Source organism: Gadus macrocephalus, chromosome 9, assembly GCF_031168955.1.
Source record: "Gadus macrocephalus chromosome 9, ASM3116895v1".
In the NCBI taxonomy this organism is placed as follows: domain Eukaryota; kingdom Metazoa; phylum Chordata; class Actinopteri; order Gadiformes; family Gadidae; genus Gadus; species Gadus macrocephalus.
The window spans coordinates 16377098-16397405 of NC_082390.1; the positions used below are offsets into that span (position 1 = coordinate 16377098).

Sequence of the window (20308 nt, forward strand, 5' to 3'; positions counted from 1 at the left end):
GATCCTTCCGTAACAGGGTCTGCTTCATCATCTACGCTGGTAGTAGTATTTCCTACTCTGCCTCGAAAGAGAAAAAGCCGTTTTCAATTGTTATCGATCAAACAATGAAATGCGGGCCCCCCACGGGCGGCGTGAGGAGAGGCGCTGTAACAGCTCTGTTCAACATGAGTAAAGTTAGCCACTCAAGGAACTCGGTGGGCTGCGGCCCAGAACTCTCTGCAGCGTTGTTTCTCTGTGCCGTGTGATCGATGAGTGTTTCCAGACTGGATCCGGGTGGCTCCTATTGATTGCCGAACCCTCGGTTCAATCTGTTGTCACCTTGACAGGGGCCCCCCAGCAGCAGGCCCTCGCTTCACATTTCGGTTTTCACAGGTTTTTCTGACCTCCTTTTTTCTTTTAGTTTTTCTTGTTTCTTCATTTTCTTTTCCTTCTTTCATTTTTTCCTCCCTCACCTCCGTTCCATCGGTCTCCCCGCCCTCCCACCCTCCTCCTCCCTCTCTTCTTGTATTTTCTGAGCGTCTAACATTTAGTCATATTATTCACCTCTTTATCTTTACACTCATTACCCTTTCTCCTTTTGTCAGTTCGGCTTATATGGTAATTTCCCAGCGCGGGCTACGATGTCATTCTGTTGATGCGAAATTGAACAATGAATCACAAGCAAGCCGTTTCCATACGCTAATTGAATTTCATTGTTAGTAGTATGAGATGGCAATGATCATCTCTCATTTATTTCCTCAACCTTTCATTTTCTATAAGATGGGCTGTTTGGTCAATGTCTGTAGTTTACGTACTGGCCAGATTGGTGGAGGAAAATCGGTTGTATTGTGTAAGGCTTAATAGCAGGAAGCAATCGAGGCAGCCTATTTGTTCAGGCTGTTCAATAAATGTCAAGAATTATTCAAATAATTATTTCATGTTTTGCGTGGAAGTCATGATTAGTTGAATCCCTTAACACAATTTGCTGTTGCTGAATAAACTTAATCAATTTGTTTTTGTTCCAGGCCACAGTTTACTCTCAATCGGAGGCCATTTTTCGCTATGAACTGTGTTCTGTTGTGCATGTGTCTGTTTGTGTGCTGCTAGATGTGTGCGTACAACAAGGATCTGCCTAATGTAGGCTAACGGAATTAGCTTTAAGACAATCGATTTACAACAACGCATTTCGTTTGTATGGTGGGCTTAATCACGTTATCCCAATCAATCGTTTCACTTTTTTCCACGTTCACATTTTATAATGAATGTCAAAGGAGAAGAGGGAGGGAAAACGGGGTAATCTGAATCGTTCTATCGTTCTATTTTTCAGGAGCAAAACTCTGATCAATTTCTATTACTAAAGGAAGAGCAAATCCCAAATCAATATGATCGATTGCCCAACAGGCATGGTAAAGGTGTAGAGGGGGAGTCTTAAAATGTCAGCATTCGTTATGTGGAAAAAATAAGTGTTGAACAAAATGATCTGATTGTGGTTAAAACATACAAACTCATAACCATACTTCTCTTTGGTGCTTCTTTTGTACATCTCCCCTGATGACGGCAATGCATACACTGTGTGTGATGAGTTATTTAGTTTTTCAACCCTACTCAGCCTTAAAGGAATGTTCAAACAAAGTGTGTCTGCACTTCTTAGGCCTCAGTCAGCCAAAATCAAATCAAGTACTTATTTGTAAGTGTACATCCCACTCAAGTCTCTCTGCATAGCTTTTCTGTCTGGGAGGGGGGGGGGGGGGTGCTGTGTCTGGAGTGTGGTGGGGGGCTGTGTCTGGTCAGAGGCTGTGTCTTGTGGGGGGCTGTGTCTGGTCGGTACATAGCTCATTAAAACAAAAAAGTATTTTTTAGTACTCTCACCTGTTACTTTGTAGTGTGTTACCCCCAATACTGAAAACAAGTGCATACCTTTGTCCTGTATGATGTTCTATCCACATAAATCTGATGTAAAAACTCAAAATTCCACAGATATTCTCCCTGTGAGGCGGTCTTTGTGCCTAGGCAAGTATATTTAGAGATCGCTATTTGTCTTGTATTTCTTTGTCTCGTCTGCTCTTAACGTCTTACCGGGGCACAAAATCAGGTAATGTGAATCTTGTCGTCCATTCAAATGCGTGTTTCAGAACTTTCTTGTTTGCATAAAGTTCCAAACTTCAGCTTTCGTCTCACCCGTTCCTCTGTGGCCCACGCAAACAATGCAGCCGCATCATTTGGCCTTTTTAAAACAAAGGCTTCTTATTCTATATCCATGATATAAGCGGGCCATTGTGACACTCTACTCACAGTCTGCTTCATAGTGTGGGTGAGTTTGAGAATAAAATGACTAAGGGCTGAGCAAAATAGGCAAAAAGAAGGGCATTGGAAGCAGATTCAGCCAAATGTGCCAAATTGACGGGTATATTTCATCAAAGTGTGCAGTTAAATGAGACCGGTAGAGTACAGAGCCAAAAAGGTCGAACAACAATCCCAGTGATACCTCTGAAATTACAGCTTAAAGATAACAATTTTGTCATGATTATCAGTTAACTATAAAATATGTGAATCTTATAACCTAACGTCAGCTTATGGAACTGAGCTTTGACCAGTACAGCCACTTAGACAGCCCAGTTTATTAAGCTGCCTTTATTCAAGAGCAACATTTTGTTGGTGATGAAATTTTGACCGATCTTAACGTTGGCGGGCGGTGACTTTTGACACAGGGAAAACAGATTAGAGCCCAAATGCACCCCTATGCCATACCGGAAGTAGCACTTCACATAAAATAACTCTAATGTATGAATGTGATGTTTGATCACAGAGTCGGTGTGACGGTTGTATGGTTGTCTAGTGGTGAGTGAAATGGTAGTATCCTTGGAAATGTGTAACTTAGCTGAGTCATTAGGGGGCACTTCTGCGCTGTGAGCCCCCCCCCCCCCCCCCCCCCCTCTGCCCTGGCGTCCAATGCTGCATGGACGCCAGGGCAGTCCATGCAGCATTTCAGTGTAGATCATAATAGGGATTGGAACCCAGCGGCACAACTGAAGTCAATGTCGGTGGAAAATGAAATAATCAGTGGAAAAACAACAAATAATGCTTGGTTATACCAATTTTGGGGAAGATTCATTATTTTGAGAAGTCGTCTTCCAAAACACCAGGAGCATGCTCCGCATTTTTATATGGATTATAGACCGCTCACCACTACTTTGTAAAGGTTATCGTTGTGTTTGTTACCAGAGAATAGGATATGACAATGAAAAATCGTTATCATCTTGATAAAAAATAGCATTTTGTTATATTTTGAGAAGGGTCTCAGAGTGTACTACTCTCCCCTCCCCAAAGTAGGGCCGGTTCATCCTCAAACTCTAAGGGAAAGTGTCAATAGTCAAATGGTTGTGTGCATGGAAGGTTCTGGGTTCGATCCCCGATGTCCACAGCGTACACGAAGGTCTCCCTTCTCACCAAAGACATGAATAGGCTATCAAACTCCTTGTTGAATGAATCAATATAACGGACGTGTCACCATAAGCGCTGCAGTAGAACGTTGACATGGCACTACACTGGCAGAACGTCTGGCTGCAGGTCATAGGTCATGTCCCTCTCTTCCCCTTGGAACATAATGATGTAACATTATATTACACAGTTCCCTGACCCTGCCCGGTGTTCCCTGTCACTGTGGCACACCGGGCACCTTCCACACGTCCATTCCTTCCCTCTCACACCTTCAATTCCGCCCAACAGCTGTTAGTTTCCCGGGCCCCCCCTGACATCAGCGTGATTAACCTGTTGCCGTCAATCCCTTTGTTCCACAAGGGTGTTTCACGCGCACAGGGCGGATTGTTGTGTGATTTACTTTCCCCGTGTCTTTCAAACAACCTCACATGCCCCGTCCAACATCCATCTTGCGTCAAGGAATCAATAAGCGGCTGCCTCTTTGGCTCTACGCCCCTACGGCTTGTGGTTCATCTAGTGCTCAGGCCTTCACGTAAAAGCCTGTGATCAATGGAATGGTTTTCAAATTGTGTTTTACATTTTTCTTTTGCTATTAGTTAGATTTTTGCCGATGCACCATTTCTTTTTTGTTTTTTTCTTCTGTCAGCAACGCCTCCCAGACACTTGCCTAGCCTTTGTGTGCTTCTAACAGTATTTTTTAATGTTCTTGGAATTATCTATTGATACTGTAGATACTATTAGATCTAGCACTGCACTAAAGCCTTCGTGAGATCATTAAAACAGTCGAAGCAGAAACCTCTGACTTTGCGCTGACTTCCTAACCTTTGTTATTTTCGTATTTCACTTTGCTACAGTCTCTCCCCTTTTGCTTTTGAGAAATTCTGTTAACGTCTCGCCTTTTCCCCTCCACGGCCATTGTTTGTCTTCCGCCCCATGGTGAGAAAGCAGGCTCTGGCTGCTGTTAGTCACTGGGTTTCTCTGAGGCCAAATGTGAGGTTCTACGTGGTCAGAGTAAATGAGAAACCGAGCAGGGTTCTGAGTCACCGCCCCGGCTACACCCTGATGTTTGGGGAGTTGCCGCAGGAATGCACAGTGAGCATTTGTAAAGAGCATGCCGATAGTGCAGATACTACTTTGTTAGTTTTAAAAACAACCCGTATAATTATTTTGTATGTGTGCCGGTAAAATGCTGCACTATTCAGTATTCCCATTCTGCTTCAATGCAGAATTCATGGGAACCTGATGGGGCTGTGGTACTTTTTCCCTCTCCTATTTTTTCATGCCCGTATTTGCACAAATTGTCCAGTTACGAGATGTCCTAGTTCTGTTTTTTGGGGTATTTCTTCGCCGTTTCATTAATTTTGATGTGGGCCAACTTCGAAGCTAATGATGTCGTCACAACCGATTGGTCGTCCGTGACAACGGAGCTAATGGGATTTGAAATGTAAACAGTGTGTCGGATACCATGACAGGTGCGGGGGTGGAAAGGCAGCGAGCGAGAGAGAGAGAGAGAGAGAGAGAGAGAGATTGATCAATTGTTGTGTATCGTGTGTGTACCGAGGCTGCGGGCAACTCGCTGGCAAACAGCCACTTCAGACAGATGCACAGTGAGACAGAAGCCAGGCAGGGAGATGGACATCGCAGACGGAACGACTGGTAAACATTACAAAGTGAACAACAGATCGACATTGGGCAGTCAGGCGGGAAAAGACGAGATGGATAACAGATGGGCCTGCGAAAGTGACCCCCAACCACTGAGCTAATAGACACAGGCCCCGTAAGACTCTGACACTGTGGACGGACAGAGAGACAGGCAGACGTACAGAGAGACAGACTGAGGATAGAGTAATACACACCTCTAGCTCAGTGACTTGTTGTGTCACATTGTCAGTCCGCCGTTACTCCCGGGCTAAACTCACTTTATATCACTTTTGAGGGAAGGTACTATTTATGTGGTTTAAGATTTTCCCCACCACGAATCGGAACTACTTTGAACTACTGTAACCAAGAACAAATTACAGTGTCCCACAGCACATTGTCCCGCAAAATCATTCAATGAATTATGATGGTTCATAATTTAGTTCTTTTTTTAATTAGCGCTCTGTTACCTCCTCTAGAAATTGGGATGCAGGGATCACATAATTGTATTGTAATTACACACCAAGTTCATTTGTTGGATGGCTCTTAACCAAATTGCCTCATCAGTTTGGCTTGACAAGGAGACAGAGCTGAAAAAGTGTGTCTCTCTCTGTGTGTGCCTGTGTGTGTGTGTGTGTGTGTGTGTGTGTGCGTGTGTGTGTGTGTGTGGTGCATGTGCGTGTGTGAATCCCTGAAAGGGGGACCTATGTCTTCTTATTTGTGAACGATTTCTCTTTCCCATTCTGTCTTGGGGAGTTTATTTGCCATTAAAATGACTTTTAGTCTTCTGGTTAAGGGGCCTAGGGATCGCTTTGAGGCTATGATTGTGAAAAAGTGTGATAATAACATAATTCGCTTGACATATCCTGCAGCATCAAGAGTATCTCCGTTTGAGTCAACTACACAAAAAACGGTGAAGAAAATAAATAAGTAAATCCATAACAAGCATTTTTGGGACTACTTCCTATTTCAATAAAATCACTTCCACAATTTGTTCCAATTAGAGGCATTGTAGCTATATTTTTACTATTTCAAACTGCGCTGGTGGTTTTACAGCAATGCATCTTATACTTTTAAAAATAAATTGACATTTCAATAAACAAACACAATCCAACACACACAAATAAGTAATTTGATAACCAGGCAAGTACCAACAAAATCTATAAACCCATATATGGAAACAACAGTAGCTGAACAACAGTAGACATTCTGGCTTAAAACATCTGCGTGCACATACACAGACACGTACTTACGCTAGACTAGAGTTTAGATTCGACCCCCCTGCCGGGCCTTTGGTTGAGCGTTTATTTATATCTTGCTTTTTTTTAATCATTGCTTTATTGGCCTAATCTAAGGAGAAATCTATGCCATAAACAGAAATATTATAGGCCTTTATTACACCGGTCTTCTCAATGCCGGGGAACGCTCCGTTCACTTGCATGGGTAGTAGTCCGGTAACTTGTCAACCCCAGCGTCTTCCGTTGCTAAGCGACGTCAACGTCTTTGCGACTATTTCTCTGCTGATCAACACCACGAATGCTGGTAACGAATAAATTGTAAAAAGACACACCATGTGAAGTTATTTTTTCGTTTTGGCAAGTAGCCGTGTAATAAACGGGATAATGTATAGAACGTCGCCGGTCATTATCGAAAATAAGCCCCTTCAGGGCGAAGCAAGACACCTCCGCTGCGCGTCGGTGTCCTGTTCGCCCTGTCGGGGCTTATTTTCCCGATAATGACCGGCGTTCTATACATTATCCCTTATATATATTTAGCAGAGTAGGCCTAAGTAACAAATGTGTACAAAGTTACACATGTATTAAAAAAGATGTCGGGTTGAAATGGCTCGGGCTCATATTTACAGTTTGTCTCTGGCTCGGACAGAACGTGCTCGGGCCGGGTCGGGCTTGATTTTCTGGGCCCAATCTAAGCTCTAACTCACGCACCTACGCGCACACACAGACACATAAACACGCACACAGATGGTGCATTGCTTTATCCATTGCAGTATGAGCCCTTTTCATCTTAAAATAAACAATTTCAGAAGGAAAATGTTTGTTGTTAAAGATATAAAATATCAAACATTGAACTGACTGATTCGGCATTGACTTTGAATTTAGACTCCCTCTTGTACCTTAGCAAAAAATATATGAACAGCTGAGGTGGCTTTACGAATGTAATTGGTCAGACACACACACACACACACACACACACACACACACACACACACACACACACACACACACACACACACACACACACACACACACACACACACACACACAGACACACACAGACACACAGACACATGCAAGACACATTTCATGCTCTCAGAAGGGAAAGGACCTCATTTTGATAATGCTCTGCGCTTCTGCCACCAGATTCCAAAGGTCCTCTCTTAACTAACAGGATTTTCACCAACAACCAAGAATAACTTGCGCCAACCCAAATCCAGACCAACGAGTCTATTTCATGTATTTTCTCTTTCAGTATTGCCTATTGTGCAGAGTAATAAAACACTAGTATAATTATTCTGTAATATGTGTCACAATATCTATCCGCAAACAAACATTCATCCACCTTGCCAAGGCCCAATTATCCATATTCATCCATTTCTGCAGTTTGTGTGAACACAATATAGCTGCAAACTATTAATAATTGGTTGTTTTCAGCCCATTCTAAGTGTAGACCTCCCACCCTCCACCTCGCCTTGTTCTTCCTTTCTCTTTAAGTGAATGCGTGTCATTTGTTTGTCCTTTGCTTGTTTTCCTGTTTCTCTTACTGGCACTCACCAAAATGTATCTTTTGATATAATCGTTGTGTTTATGTATAGGGTGAAAGGCCGGTTTCTTCTGATAATGTGTGTGTGTGTGTGTGTGTGTGTGTGTGTGTGTGTGTGCGGTGTGCGGTGTGTGTGTGTGTGCTCATATATGGATACAGCTAACAAGCGGGCCATATTCGGCTCATTACGTTTGTCAAAGCACACGTCAAAGCACACGGCTGAACCAGTAGGAACAAAACAATAAAAAAAGATAGGGGCAACACAAGACATATGGATCAGCAAACACTCATTTGTCATAAGCGCCAGTCTGACGACATGAAGTTCTATGGCCAACTTTTCTAAAATGCTCTCTGCTTGCTTTGGTGAGGAGACGTTGTCGAGGGAGACCGTTGAAAGGGGTGGATGCAGACATGTTTGAAAGAGGACTTGATGATCATGACATCATGAGTTTGGAGGACTGCGTGGAGTGAGGGCTGGAACTGTTGAACTGGTCTCCCATGCCTCTTATCCCTGAGGGAAAGGATTATCTCTCTCTCTCTCTCTCTCTCTCTCTCTCTCTCTCTCTCTGTCTCTGTCTCTGTCTCTGTCTCTGTCTCTCTCTCTCTCTCTGTCTCTGTCTCTGTCTCTCTCTCTCTCTCTCTCTCTCTCTCTCTCTCTCTGTCTGTCTCTCTGTCTCTCTCTCTGTCTCTCTCTCTCTCTCTCTCTCTCTCTCTCTCTCTCTCTCTGTGTACAGTTCTGTCTGTATAGATCTCTCTCAGGCAATGTAGAGGTGCATTCTCACTAACTATCACTAATGCCCTACTTTCTGTGCACATGCATCGTGTGTGTGATTGGCCCGCTGGGTGGGTGTGTGTGGATGGTTGAGAGAGAGAGAGAGAGAGAGTTAGTTGAGTGTAGATGTCTGTGATCTCTTGTCCATCTTCCTGTTCCATTCACACCCCATCTCTCCTCTTCTCTCTGACACCCTGTCCACCCCCCCTCCCCCACCCTCTCTCTCACTCTGTATTTTTTTAACACTCCAACCACAGGAGCTTTTATTTTCTCTTCCCTTTTTAATATAGACCCTTCCTTCTAGTAAAGCCCCATGGTGACCAGTATAACTCTGTGGCAGGAGTCCCCCCCTCCCGCCGTGTGCCGCTGACTATACGGCTACTGACCGTGTCGTTAGAAAACCATTTGTGACTTATGCATATATATATAATTTATGTCAAACTTTCGATAAATAAACAAGACAATTGGCATACATACTATACACCCACATTATTTCATAGCAGGTAATCTAGAATATAATGCAGATTTGACTAGTACATAGTGTTCTGTGAGAGACTGAACAGTTCCAGTTGTATTTGCATGTCTTGTTCATGTTATGTTTAATGGTGATTAAAAATGTAGAATAGTAAATGTAGTACTTGTTATTTGACAGAAATATGTGGTGCTATGTTTTAAAATGGACACGGTCGAGTTGAAACACATATTTCCATTCACCTGGGCCATAATATATAACAGTATATTTAGCATTTTATAGTCCGCACAGAGGGAAATCAAACCCATAATAATTACCATGTCAGCTTGAGGGAAATCAACATTATTATCAGCTCTCCTTCACCACTGCACAAATTACTGATTAAATCATTTGCATATGAACACACTTATAAATCGTTAGAGAAATGATGATGCAATTGTATTTTCTTTTCACTTTAGCATCCTCCTTTTGAATACTTTTTACAATATTAAAATACCACAACCTGTTTTTAGTGTGTTGTTATCGTCAATAGCCTTGCAATGGCCCCTAAAAAAATTAGAAGAAACAGAAGTGGCTATTTAAACACGAATTGGTTGTGAATTACTGAATGTTCTCTTTCACTTTCCTGTATTTTAGAAATTCATTCCCAAACATCTCCTTTGGGAGTGCTCAGTTTTATGGAGAATGCCAAAATGTGCATTTAATTGTTAAGTGTAAAACACAAGGTCACTGTAGACTTGCGTTCATAATGATAATTTATGTTATTTTGCTATAAGGAGAAACAAAACAAGCGATACATCTCTAATTTGAACATAATGACTTCTAGACTAGACCTAAACATATTTCCGCGGGTTACCGCTTGAATAAAACATTTGGTGGAGGAAACAATTGTCCTGAAGGCCCACCTTCATCTTTCAAATAATTAGACGCACAAAATAATTCATGCCTTGAGTCAATACTCCATGACATCAATACGTCTATGGGGGGCACACAAAGGATTTCAAAGAAAAACCTCCAACGATACCACACAGTCACTCAATCAATGTTTAAGTGTCATAATCTGGCTTGCTGACCATGTTAACAATGTAGTCGTGCCCCTGTAATCACCAGTGAAGCGTTTGATGAGGATGATGATGATGAGGATTGAGGGGGAGGCAGTCTATCTTTCAGCAGAAACCAAACACTATCATTTACCGCTCGTTGTTTGGTGCCGAGTGACTCCGGCGGCAGCAGGGAGCTCCTGATAATAGGAAAGGGGTTACACATACAATCTTTGAAAATCTGTTTAGCAAATCAATCAGTTTTCCTGTTGAAGCTTGTCATTGATTGACAGCTGAAAATGAGTTAGTTCAGAGTTCCATCATTCTTTAGTCAATAACAATAACAATAATGATAGTCCCAGTAATAAAACGATCCAATATATATTGCCAGCACAAATGTGGAATTATGTTTCCTGAATAGGGTTCAGTACGCAGATTGTGTTTTGAGCGACTGGCAATTACCTCAGTTTATTTAGCCTCTGTTGTCTCTTTGCAGACTAGTCCTGCATCATTGTCATTCATAGCTCACACACACACACACACACACACGCGCACATATTCATATGCACGCAAGCACACACACACACACACAGATACGCACATGCATATACAAACAAACACACACACACACACACACACACACACAAAATGAGGTTCAATCAGCATGCTTCAATAACCCTCTTACTCTTTGTTTCTATTCTCTTTTTCCTTTCTCATATTTATTAACTTCCTCATCCCCTCATCTCTTCCTTTGCATTCCTTCAGTCTCTCTCTCTCTCTCTCTCTCTCTCTCTCTCTCTCTCTCTCTCTCTCTCTCTCTCTCTCTCTCTCTCTCTCTCTCTCTCTCTCTCTCTCTCTCTCTCTCTCTCTCTCTCTCTCTCTCTCTCTCTCTCTCTCTCTCCCCCTCCCTCCCACCCTCCCTCCCCAACTCCCAGTGGTTTCCATCACCAGCATGTATAATCAGATTATTGATGCCAGGGCCTCCTGTCAGCTGTCAATCAACATGGCTTCCCTTTTATCTCAAGGTCACCTCTCTGTCTGTAAAATAATAAATCGTCCACTTCCTAGACGTCATCAATGCAATAAAGTGTATCCAGGTTTTTTATTTTCTCTGTTGTTGTTGTTGTTGTTGTTGTGGTTGTTGTTGTTGTTTTTAACCTATTTTTGAAACATCTGACAGCAGATGTTGTGATTAGTATGGGTAAATAATATGTGCACTTCAAACTGTGATTGCACCTTTTATTCTAGCTAAGCCTCCCTTTACAGCTTATTCTTTCCTTCCTGCTTACCTTCCTCACCTACCCAGACAAGTTTTCCTAGCACTTCAGGAAAATAAAAGGAAAAAAACATTGATGGGAATTAATTTTGGCGGCAGTAGCTCAGGAGGTAGAGCGGGTTGGCTGGAAACCTGAAGGTTGTTGGTTCGATCCCCGGCTCCTCCGAGCTGAGTGTCGAGGTGTCCTTGAGCAAGGCACCTCACCCTGACTGTTAGCTCCCGACGAGCTGGCGGTCGCCTTGCATGGTTGACTCCGCCGTCGGTGTGTGAAGGTGTGCGTGAACGGTGAATGTGAGGCAACATTGTAAAGCCCTTTGGGTGGCCAATGGTTAGAAAAAGTGCTGTATAAATGCAGTCCATTTACATTATCTTTGCTCACACTGTGCTTCATATTCAACCCCTAAAAACAAGTCCATTGCTTGATATAAATTTGCACACACTCAAAATATATTATATTTCTTAAACATTTTATTATCCATGGTGTCCTTACTTTTTGTTATGCTTTCCTAATTTGACGCTGTCTCCCTAAGGATCTCAGTAGGGTTGGACAGGGAGGAGTCTGAGTTGCTGCTCCAGATACCTGATTATACCTCTTCCATTCATTGTCCTCCCACTGTCCCTTGTCCCCTCACCGACAATCTGAACATAGTTGAACTGGGAAAGAGCTAACAGCAGGGGAAAGTTATGCCAGCAGAACGACTCTCTCACAATAATGCACTCATCTGGCTCAAAGTGGATTAACAGACTTCTGTCTCTTCTCTCTTTTTTTCCCCCCTTCTTTCCATATTTCAAACCTCCCCTTCCCCGGCCTTCTTTTTCTTCTGTCACTTGCCTCTCTCTCCATCTCCCTCCACGCTCACACTAACTCATCCAAACACCCGTCTCCTCTGTAGCTGTTTCGAAGACGATGAGCCCCCGTGCCTTGAGGAGATAGAATACTCCATGTACAGCTGTCCTAGGCCCAGCGGAGCCGAATTAGATTTGGACATCGACAACAACAACAGCAGCAGCTCCGGCAACGAGGAGGAGGAGGGGGGGGGAGGAGGAGGAGGAGGAAGGGAGAGAGAGAGCGGAGACGAGCCAAAGACCAAGAGGTAAAAGTGGTGGGTCGTGCCTGAGGTCTCGTCTGTTCCCTCAGCTGATCAGCAAAGGATCGGTGGAGACACTCAACCCCAAGAGAAACCAGTGTAGCAGACAGTATCTGAGTTAGGAGAGGGTGTTCTGTTTTTAGATTTCATTTCACAGGACTTTAGCATTAGCATTTCACATAGGTTTTTTTTGTATTCTGTGGTGACGATAATGGGCCTTGTTCTAGCCCCTGGCTAGCTAGAAGGCTTGTGTGACAAAGAAAGTGAAATCGCCTAAAAGGCATAACCGTTTTCCACAAGACGTTTCCAGCAGTCCACAGAGTCATTATTTTGGCTCAAAATATTAAATGAGGTGAGAATTGTGGATAATTCGTGGTGGAGAGCAATAAGGACAGGGTTAAAATCCCACCCACAATAGTTATGTCTGTGTTGCTGTTTTATGTTGCAAACTTTACTTGGCTATGAGCCAATTTTGTTTTCAAGCTGTGGAAGCACACATCATTAAGTAAACATGAAGCATCAAGATGCCCCTATGCAAAACATAACTTTAAAAAAATGTATCTTTCTTAACATTTATTGGAGCCTACATTTTATATTCTTGTATTTTGCACTGAAGGAAGACATCCATATTGTTTACCAATTTATATATTATAGAATATTTTGAGCAAGATTATTGAGAATAAAAAAAGTAAAACAAATGTTCTATTCAATTTTGATGTTATTTTTCCAGGGCTTAAATGACTTTTCTCTGACCTTTGTATTGAGAGTTGACCATCAATATAATGTCGTGATCACCTTTGGGTGCTTAGCCGTGAACTGCAGGGAGGCAATGCACTGCATTTGTCTCTTTCTAAGCACAGAGTCCCAATGTCCTCCACAAGCCACATACATAGAACACAACATCCTGACAGATTTCCCTGTGAGATGTTTTTCCTGAAAGTATTTAATCTACGGAAGATAAATGCATAAATGTTTCACAATCTGTGACCTACCAGCAATTAGGATGTACCGTTTATATCTTTGAAATGAAAAAAGATGCTGTTCGCCAAGCTTTCGCATCTGTCAGCTATTTAACTTTCAAGCAAAACGATATCAGACTGATTTACATGTCATGCTCATAGCTGAATTTATCACAGATGCAACACCCATTGGGAGCTTTAAAGATCCACATTTTTACTCATATTTTCTATCATCTTGTCATAGGATGATGAGATACTACTAATGGTACATTCACAATCACGACGATACTCAATATCGTCAATACTACTCTTAAGGGAAAACTAAATTGTTCCTACTTCCAGTTTGTCCCCTTGCTGCTGCATGATTGGTCCAAGACACCAACGGTTCACGCTAGAAATGTTCTTAATATGCAACAACCTTTTTGGTCCTAAGCTGATCCACACATCCTCAATATTGTGATATTGAATATATCGTTCAGGGTTTTCTCGTAAAATTAGCCCAATGCAGGCATCGAAGCATACAGTAAATACAGCACTTTCCACCCGAATTACTCACCCATTCCCCAACCTTAAGCCTGTCCCATTTAAGGCAAACCAGCCACATGATCTGTATATCTTTACACATTTTAACATATATTTGTGAATGATGTGCGCACATGGCCGACTCAGACTTTCAGAGATAGGCCTATGTGTTATGAAATGCACAAAAAAATATTACATTTGTTTCCTCTAGCTTCATGTAATGCACCAATGCATTTACACACATATATATATATATATATATATATATATATATATATATATATATATATATATATATATATTACAGCCCTGAATAAAGAAATCAAAATAATATTTATAGAAAACCGAATAGACAGAGAGTACATTCTGTAATACGTGTTTACTCCATGGCGAGCATGAATACCGTAACCCTGATGTGGGGGTCCCCTAACTAGCCTACCACTTTACTAGTGCACCAACCACCCAGACGCCCCCAACAGAGGTTCCCTAAGGCACCCGGCGCCGTGTTCCACTGGAGAAGCTAAACACATCCGGAGAGACCGAGATGTCTGAGGCTTATCCTTGTTGTGGGGATTCAAGAGATAAGATGACTGTGCATAACCACATTATCTTTGTTTAATGCGTTGTCTGTTGTGCCGCAGCATAATTCTGTAAAGTGTTCAGGTATCTGTTAAGCTCCGTATACTTTCATGTGTATTTAGAAAGCTCTTCCGAATGAAGTGTGTAATTTGGATATAAAAGTGGGAATCTCAAAGATCTCCCAAAGATTTTTATTTAAATAAACGTCAACTGAGTCGTTATCTATCGCCGAGTGAGGTAGCACAATGGTGATTGGGTCGGGGCCCCGCTGATTAAGTCCTTGCATTTACAGTGTTATGAGTATAACGAACCACGTGCCAAATCACACGCAGCGCAGTATGTGAAGGCTTTTCCATCACCCAGCAGCGGTTGGTACTCCAGAAAGGGAAGGCAGAGCTGCCGCACCAGACTCGCTCTTCAACTCACTTTTATGTGTAGCAGCGTACATTTAGGTTTTCGCCATATCAGCCGAAAAAGAGGACTAAACAGAAATCTTCGAGATGACCACTTTGAAGGTGCATTCAATTCGTAACCTTCTGTTAATGTTTCCTTTAATAAGATCATCATTTAACAAAAGTGATATAAGTGGAACGTTAAAAGAAACAGGGAGGAGTTGGATGAGCAATGACTAATTTGGCTGTGTGTGTGTGTGTGTGTGTGTGTGTGTGTGTGTGTGTGTGTGTGTGTGTGTGTGTGTGTGTGTGTGTGTGTGTGTGTGTGTGTGTGTGTGTGTGTGTGTGTGTGTGTGTGTGTGTGCGTGCACGCGCGTGGTGTGGGTGGGGATGTGAGACAAAGCATACACTTATGTTCTCACCATGCCCTTAATTATTTTATCTCTTTCCCTTGATGTTAGTTCAATATTCTGTTCTGTATGCATTAGTTTGTTTATTGAGTGCATTATCATGCTTTTATTATCATGTTTATTTCACCTTACAATTTTGAGTGCATCAATGTTAAATCCACGTGTCTGTTTTTAAATGGAGGCCCATTTCATAAAAGAACGACGTCATTGAAATGAAATTACTAGATTTTATTTCAGCAATTTTCAGTGGGGTAATGGACACTGTGTGTGTGTGTGTGTGTGTGTGTGTGTGTGTGTGTGTGTGTGTGTGTGTGTGTGTGTGTGTGTGTGTGTGTGTGTGTGTGTGTGTGTGTGTGTGTGTGTGTGTGTGTGTGTGTGTGTGTTGAACAGCTTTGGCCACCTGGAGATATTTATTTATAAATGACTGTGGCTTCTTATCATCAATAATATATGTTGTGGACTCCCTGGCTCCATGCTGTGGAGGACTCCTAGGAATTGCCAGTTCCAAACTGGAGAATCTCTGCTCTGAAGAAACTCAAACGAGGGATATATGCAACGGTGGGTCACTGGGCCCAGCTCTGAAGTTTCTGCTGAAACTACAAATGGCGTTCAGATAATGTGGGATGAGTCAGGGAAGAATAAAATGTTTTCAAGAAGGAAGAAATAGATATCTACGTTTTCAATTTATTTATTTTTGATCGATCTCTAAGTCATTATACAGTGCACAATAATGCAGGTTCTGGGTATGATTCCCACTGTCCACAGCCTAACTTCTCTGCTCCCCCTATGTCTGATTAAGAAGGAATCCCAGATGGGGAACGTGAATGCATGTTGATTTGTAACCCAGTCGCCAGATTAAACGTAGCTTTAGCCATTTCTGCATACCACAATTACGTTAGATCTCAACCTAAGACATTATATGAGCCTGGAGGAGGCCATCCTGATCGCGTGACCTCTCAATCACTGCAAGGATCAGTGTGGACCTCTTGCTGCCTACATCGATTTGCTGAAATCACAATGTAATCGGGGGCAATCAGGGATGGTGCCATAGCTGATGACGTGACCGGCCTATCGGGGACTGCAGCGTAGTTAATGACATCAAATACAGGCCAGTGATGGCGCCCACACAGAAGCAGTGAGCGATAAAGTTAACATTAGATTAAAACAGAGAAACGTACATGCAGTTAATGAAAAAAATTACTCAATTGCTATTGAACATAAACAAGAGAGTGACTGCAATAAATACGGTTTTGCCGTTCTACTTTGCCCGTTTAGGCACTTACTATTTCTGTGCATCCTGTGATAGTAACTGGACGCTGTGATGAGGTACAACAATGTCTAGAATGAAAGAACACTTCACATTTTTGAGGTTGTGAGTTCTTTGTTAATAAAATACATGAATAATGAATACAATTAGATGAATATTTTAAATAAATTATTTTAGCTGTTGCCATAGCAATGTTACTAGCTGGCAGCTGAGCTTTGGTGCATTTATTTGTTTTCAGTTTAAACTACGGTAGGTTCGGTTGACTAGGAAAAATACATATTTTCAAAGATTCTAAGATTCTACAGTAAGATTCTAAGGTGACTTCTGAAGCAAACCTGGAACCACACAGTTTAGTTTGAATTTACATTTACATTAAATTACATTTAATGTAAATGTAAATGTAAGTAATTACATTACTTACATTTTTAAGTATTTATTTTTGGTGCTAGTTACGTCCCTCCAAGAGATTTGGTCACCCAGAAAGATTCTGTAGTGACGCATTCATATACCTACAGCAAAACTCCAAACTCATTAACTTTAACAAGGCATGTTTTCTTTCCCCAATTCATTATTTTCTATTATTCATATTCCACGTCCATCCAAATACAGTCAAACCTGTAGCCTCGAGTTGACTTATTTGTAGTCATAGTCATACTCCATCGGCAGACAGAACAGCACCTCCCAGAGTGCCGCCGAGACAAGCCCTCATGTGTGAGAGGTCTTTCCTCGTCCTCAGTAGCCGCGTTTACATGGACACTTCTGATCCTATTAGATTTCTAATCGGAATAGATCTATTCCTGTCATGCAAGCCGAATATACTGTATATATGGCATTCACAAAAGTGCTACACGTACGTTTGTATGTCTCTCGTGCACAACCATTAATTTGGTCTGGACTTATATGGTATATGTAAGGGATAATGTTATACAGAACGCCGGTCATTATCCGGAAAATAAGCCCCGACAGGGCGAACTGGACCCCGACGCAAGCGGAGGTGTCTTGCTTCGCCCTGAAGGGTATTATTTTCGATAATGACCGCCACTGTTCTATACATTATGCTTGTTACACTGCTCCTTGCCAAAATGAAACAATATCTTCACACGGTGTGTCTTTTTACAATTACCATTCGTAGTGTTGATCAGCAGAGAAATAGTCTGCCACGTCGCTTAGCAGCCGGACACGCTGGGGTTGATAAGTTACCGGGCTACTTACGAAGTGGAAAGAAAGCCGTAAATCAGGCCAAAAAATCACTTTCCTTGACAGCAGTCAAGTTCGGTGTGCATAAAAGTACAGACGGCGTGAACCAATTGCGAACTACTGCAGCTGCTCCAAGTTAAAAAGTAGCCGCACCCAACCCAAACTAATCGGAATTAGTGTGTACATGTCGATTACAGCGGACTACACCACCTCTTCTATTTCGCATAGAATTCTATTCCGATCAGAGAATTGTATTCTGATTGAGGCGTATATATGATACTTTTCTATTCCGATTGAGATGTTCTTCCACTTCTAATCGGATGAAATGTGTCCATGTAAAGGCGGTTGGTGTGTTTGGACTAATTCAATTGTATGTGGAATCTTTTCAATAATCTCAATGATCAGCCATACCATTGTGTGTGTGAGTAGACGGAATATACGTTTTTAAGAAGGCTACCTAGAAAACGCACACTGTACACACACTGTACACTGTACAGCTGTACACAATGTACAGCTCTCTATCTGATCCATCTCTACTTCTCCCTTCCTGTGAGTCTGTCTGTGTGATGCAATTAGTAGGTGACCTATGGGTCACATTCAATTAGGAGTGAGTAAGAGACCTGGGGTATCTTTCAGATGAAAGAGGGCCTCAAGGAAATTTAGAAATCTCCATTTGGGGGCCCTAACTCTACGGTGACACACAAAGCATCATCAGATGCTCCTTCTGGTGATGCCTCACCCCACGTCCTGCTTGCCAAATGTTGTTCTGGAAGTCTTCCTAGACTTGCACCCTATCGATCCAACACGCAGATCTGAGAATCAGACCTCTATATCATTCAACAAAAAGTTATGAGTGAAATGCCAAGTCACTCCTGTAGATCTCGTTAGAGGAGTGGCGCCGGCCTCTTTGGACCTTTTGACCCCAAATTAGAATTTTCTTGCCAAACGCCAGCTGTGTTTACACCCCTGAAGGCACACATTTACATCTCCATCCCCACGGGAATAAGGAACTAGGATCCGCCCGCGGTTCAATGCCCATGTACTCTTTTGGTTGAGGTCATGCCGCTTCTCCTGTCCTTTCAAGGTGCATGTTGAAGCACAAATGCATAAACACACTCCCAGGTCCGGGCACCAGCCCTGAAATATCCTAGAGTTGGATTTTTAGCCTTTGCCCAAACGTTTTCTCGACAAAGCCTCTCAGAATGGGGCCTGGCAGACAAAGTCAATCTGAGTGTGGTGTTCGAGGGGGTTTTGGAGCTAGAACGGTCCTACCGCCCTGAGACTTGACAACCTTATTCCACGACCCGATAGGGATCTGGGTGGGGGGTAGAGTTACACCGCTGGGAGAACCCCCTCATCGCCAAGAGGCTTGAGATTGTCCCTAAGTGATCCCAAGGCACCCCTTTGGTTGATAGGTCAAATTGCCAAGTTCCTATCTCTTGATAAATGTAGATGAATCAATAGCCCTCACTTCCCTACAGGAAGGGACTGACACGTGTTGTATCTTCTGATGGCATCTCCGGGAGGGATTGCATTACTTCCGGCCTATTTATCCTGGCCTACAGCCTACAGGGGAATCATTTGTAGAGTGGAAGGCCCTGATTCATATAAAAGTTACTCAAACTTTGTATCTTATTCACAAGTCATTCTAGGTTCCCATTAATGGTCTGTTTTTATTTTTTTCATAAACTGGTGACCTCTCAGTGAAGGCTTGCATAACTTCCTTAAGGGCCTGAGCCACCAAATTGATAATGCCGTGTTTCCTCTAGGCTCTCTTTTATATAAAAGAGGACCCAGAATTAATTTATTCTTCCCTAGTGTGCTAGACCCTTATGTCACCCACCAATTACATCACTTCCTGTTGGGCAAGAGCCGCCAACTTTATCATCTTTGTAAAGTTGAATGCCCCCATACAAAAAGCCCCCTTTACGGTGTGTTTTTTGTTTTTCTTGCATCTTCTAATGACGTCTCAGTGAGGGAATGCATCACTTCCTGTAGGGCTACAAACACCAAAATAATATTTGTGCATTTCCTTTCAGCCCTCTTTCATATAAAAACAGCTTGCGTCTCTATTGTACTCCAAAGACATTCTCGGGGGAGGGGGGCTAGTGGAACAAGCACTCACACTAAGGGAGCGTACACACACACAAACGCACACACACACACACACACACACAGACAACCACACACGCACGCACAGACACACACGCACGCACACACACACGCACGCACACACACACACACACACACACACACACACACACACACACACACACACACACACACACACACACACACACACACACACACACACACACACACACACACACACACACACACACACACACACACACACACACACACACACACACACGCACGCGCGCGCGCGCACAAACACAAATGGCTAATTCTCCCAAACAAATTGTTATGTTTAATAATTTGGGTAATTGGAAAAGATTCCACATCCTATCTTCATCTATTCCTTATTCCTTATATTA

At 42.5% G+C, this 20308-nt stretch overlaps 1 protein-coding gene and 1 long non-coding RNA gene across 2 annotated transcripts in view; one reads left to right on the forward strand and one right to left on the reverse strand.

Annotated features, from left to right (window-relative positions):
* The window catches only part of LOC132464662 (cytosolic carboxypeptidase 4), a 101928-nt gene extending 88746 nt beyond the window's left edge, over positions 1-13182 (forward strand). Inside the window, 2 exon segments of the mRNA XM_060061165.1 lie at positions 12290-12430; positions 12432-13182. Of these exon segments, the coding sequence (XP_059917148.1) occupies positions 12290-12430; positions 12432-12606 (316 nt within the window). The 3' untranslated portion in view covers positions 12607-13182.
* The window catches only part of LOC132464669 (uncharacterized), a 299834-nt gene that overhangs the window by 259759 nt on the left and 19767 nt on the right, over positions 1-20308 (reverse strand). The gene's annotated exons all lie outside the window — the stretch shown is intronic.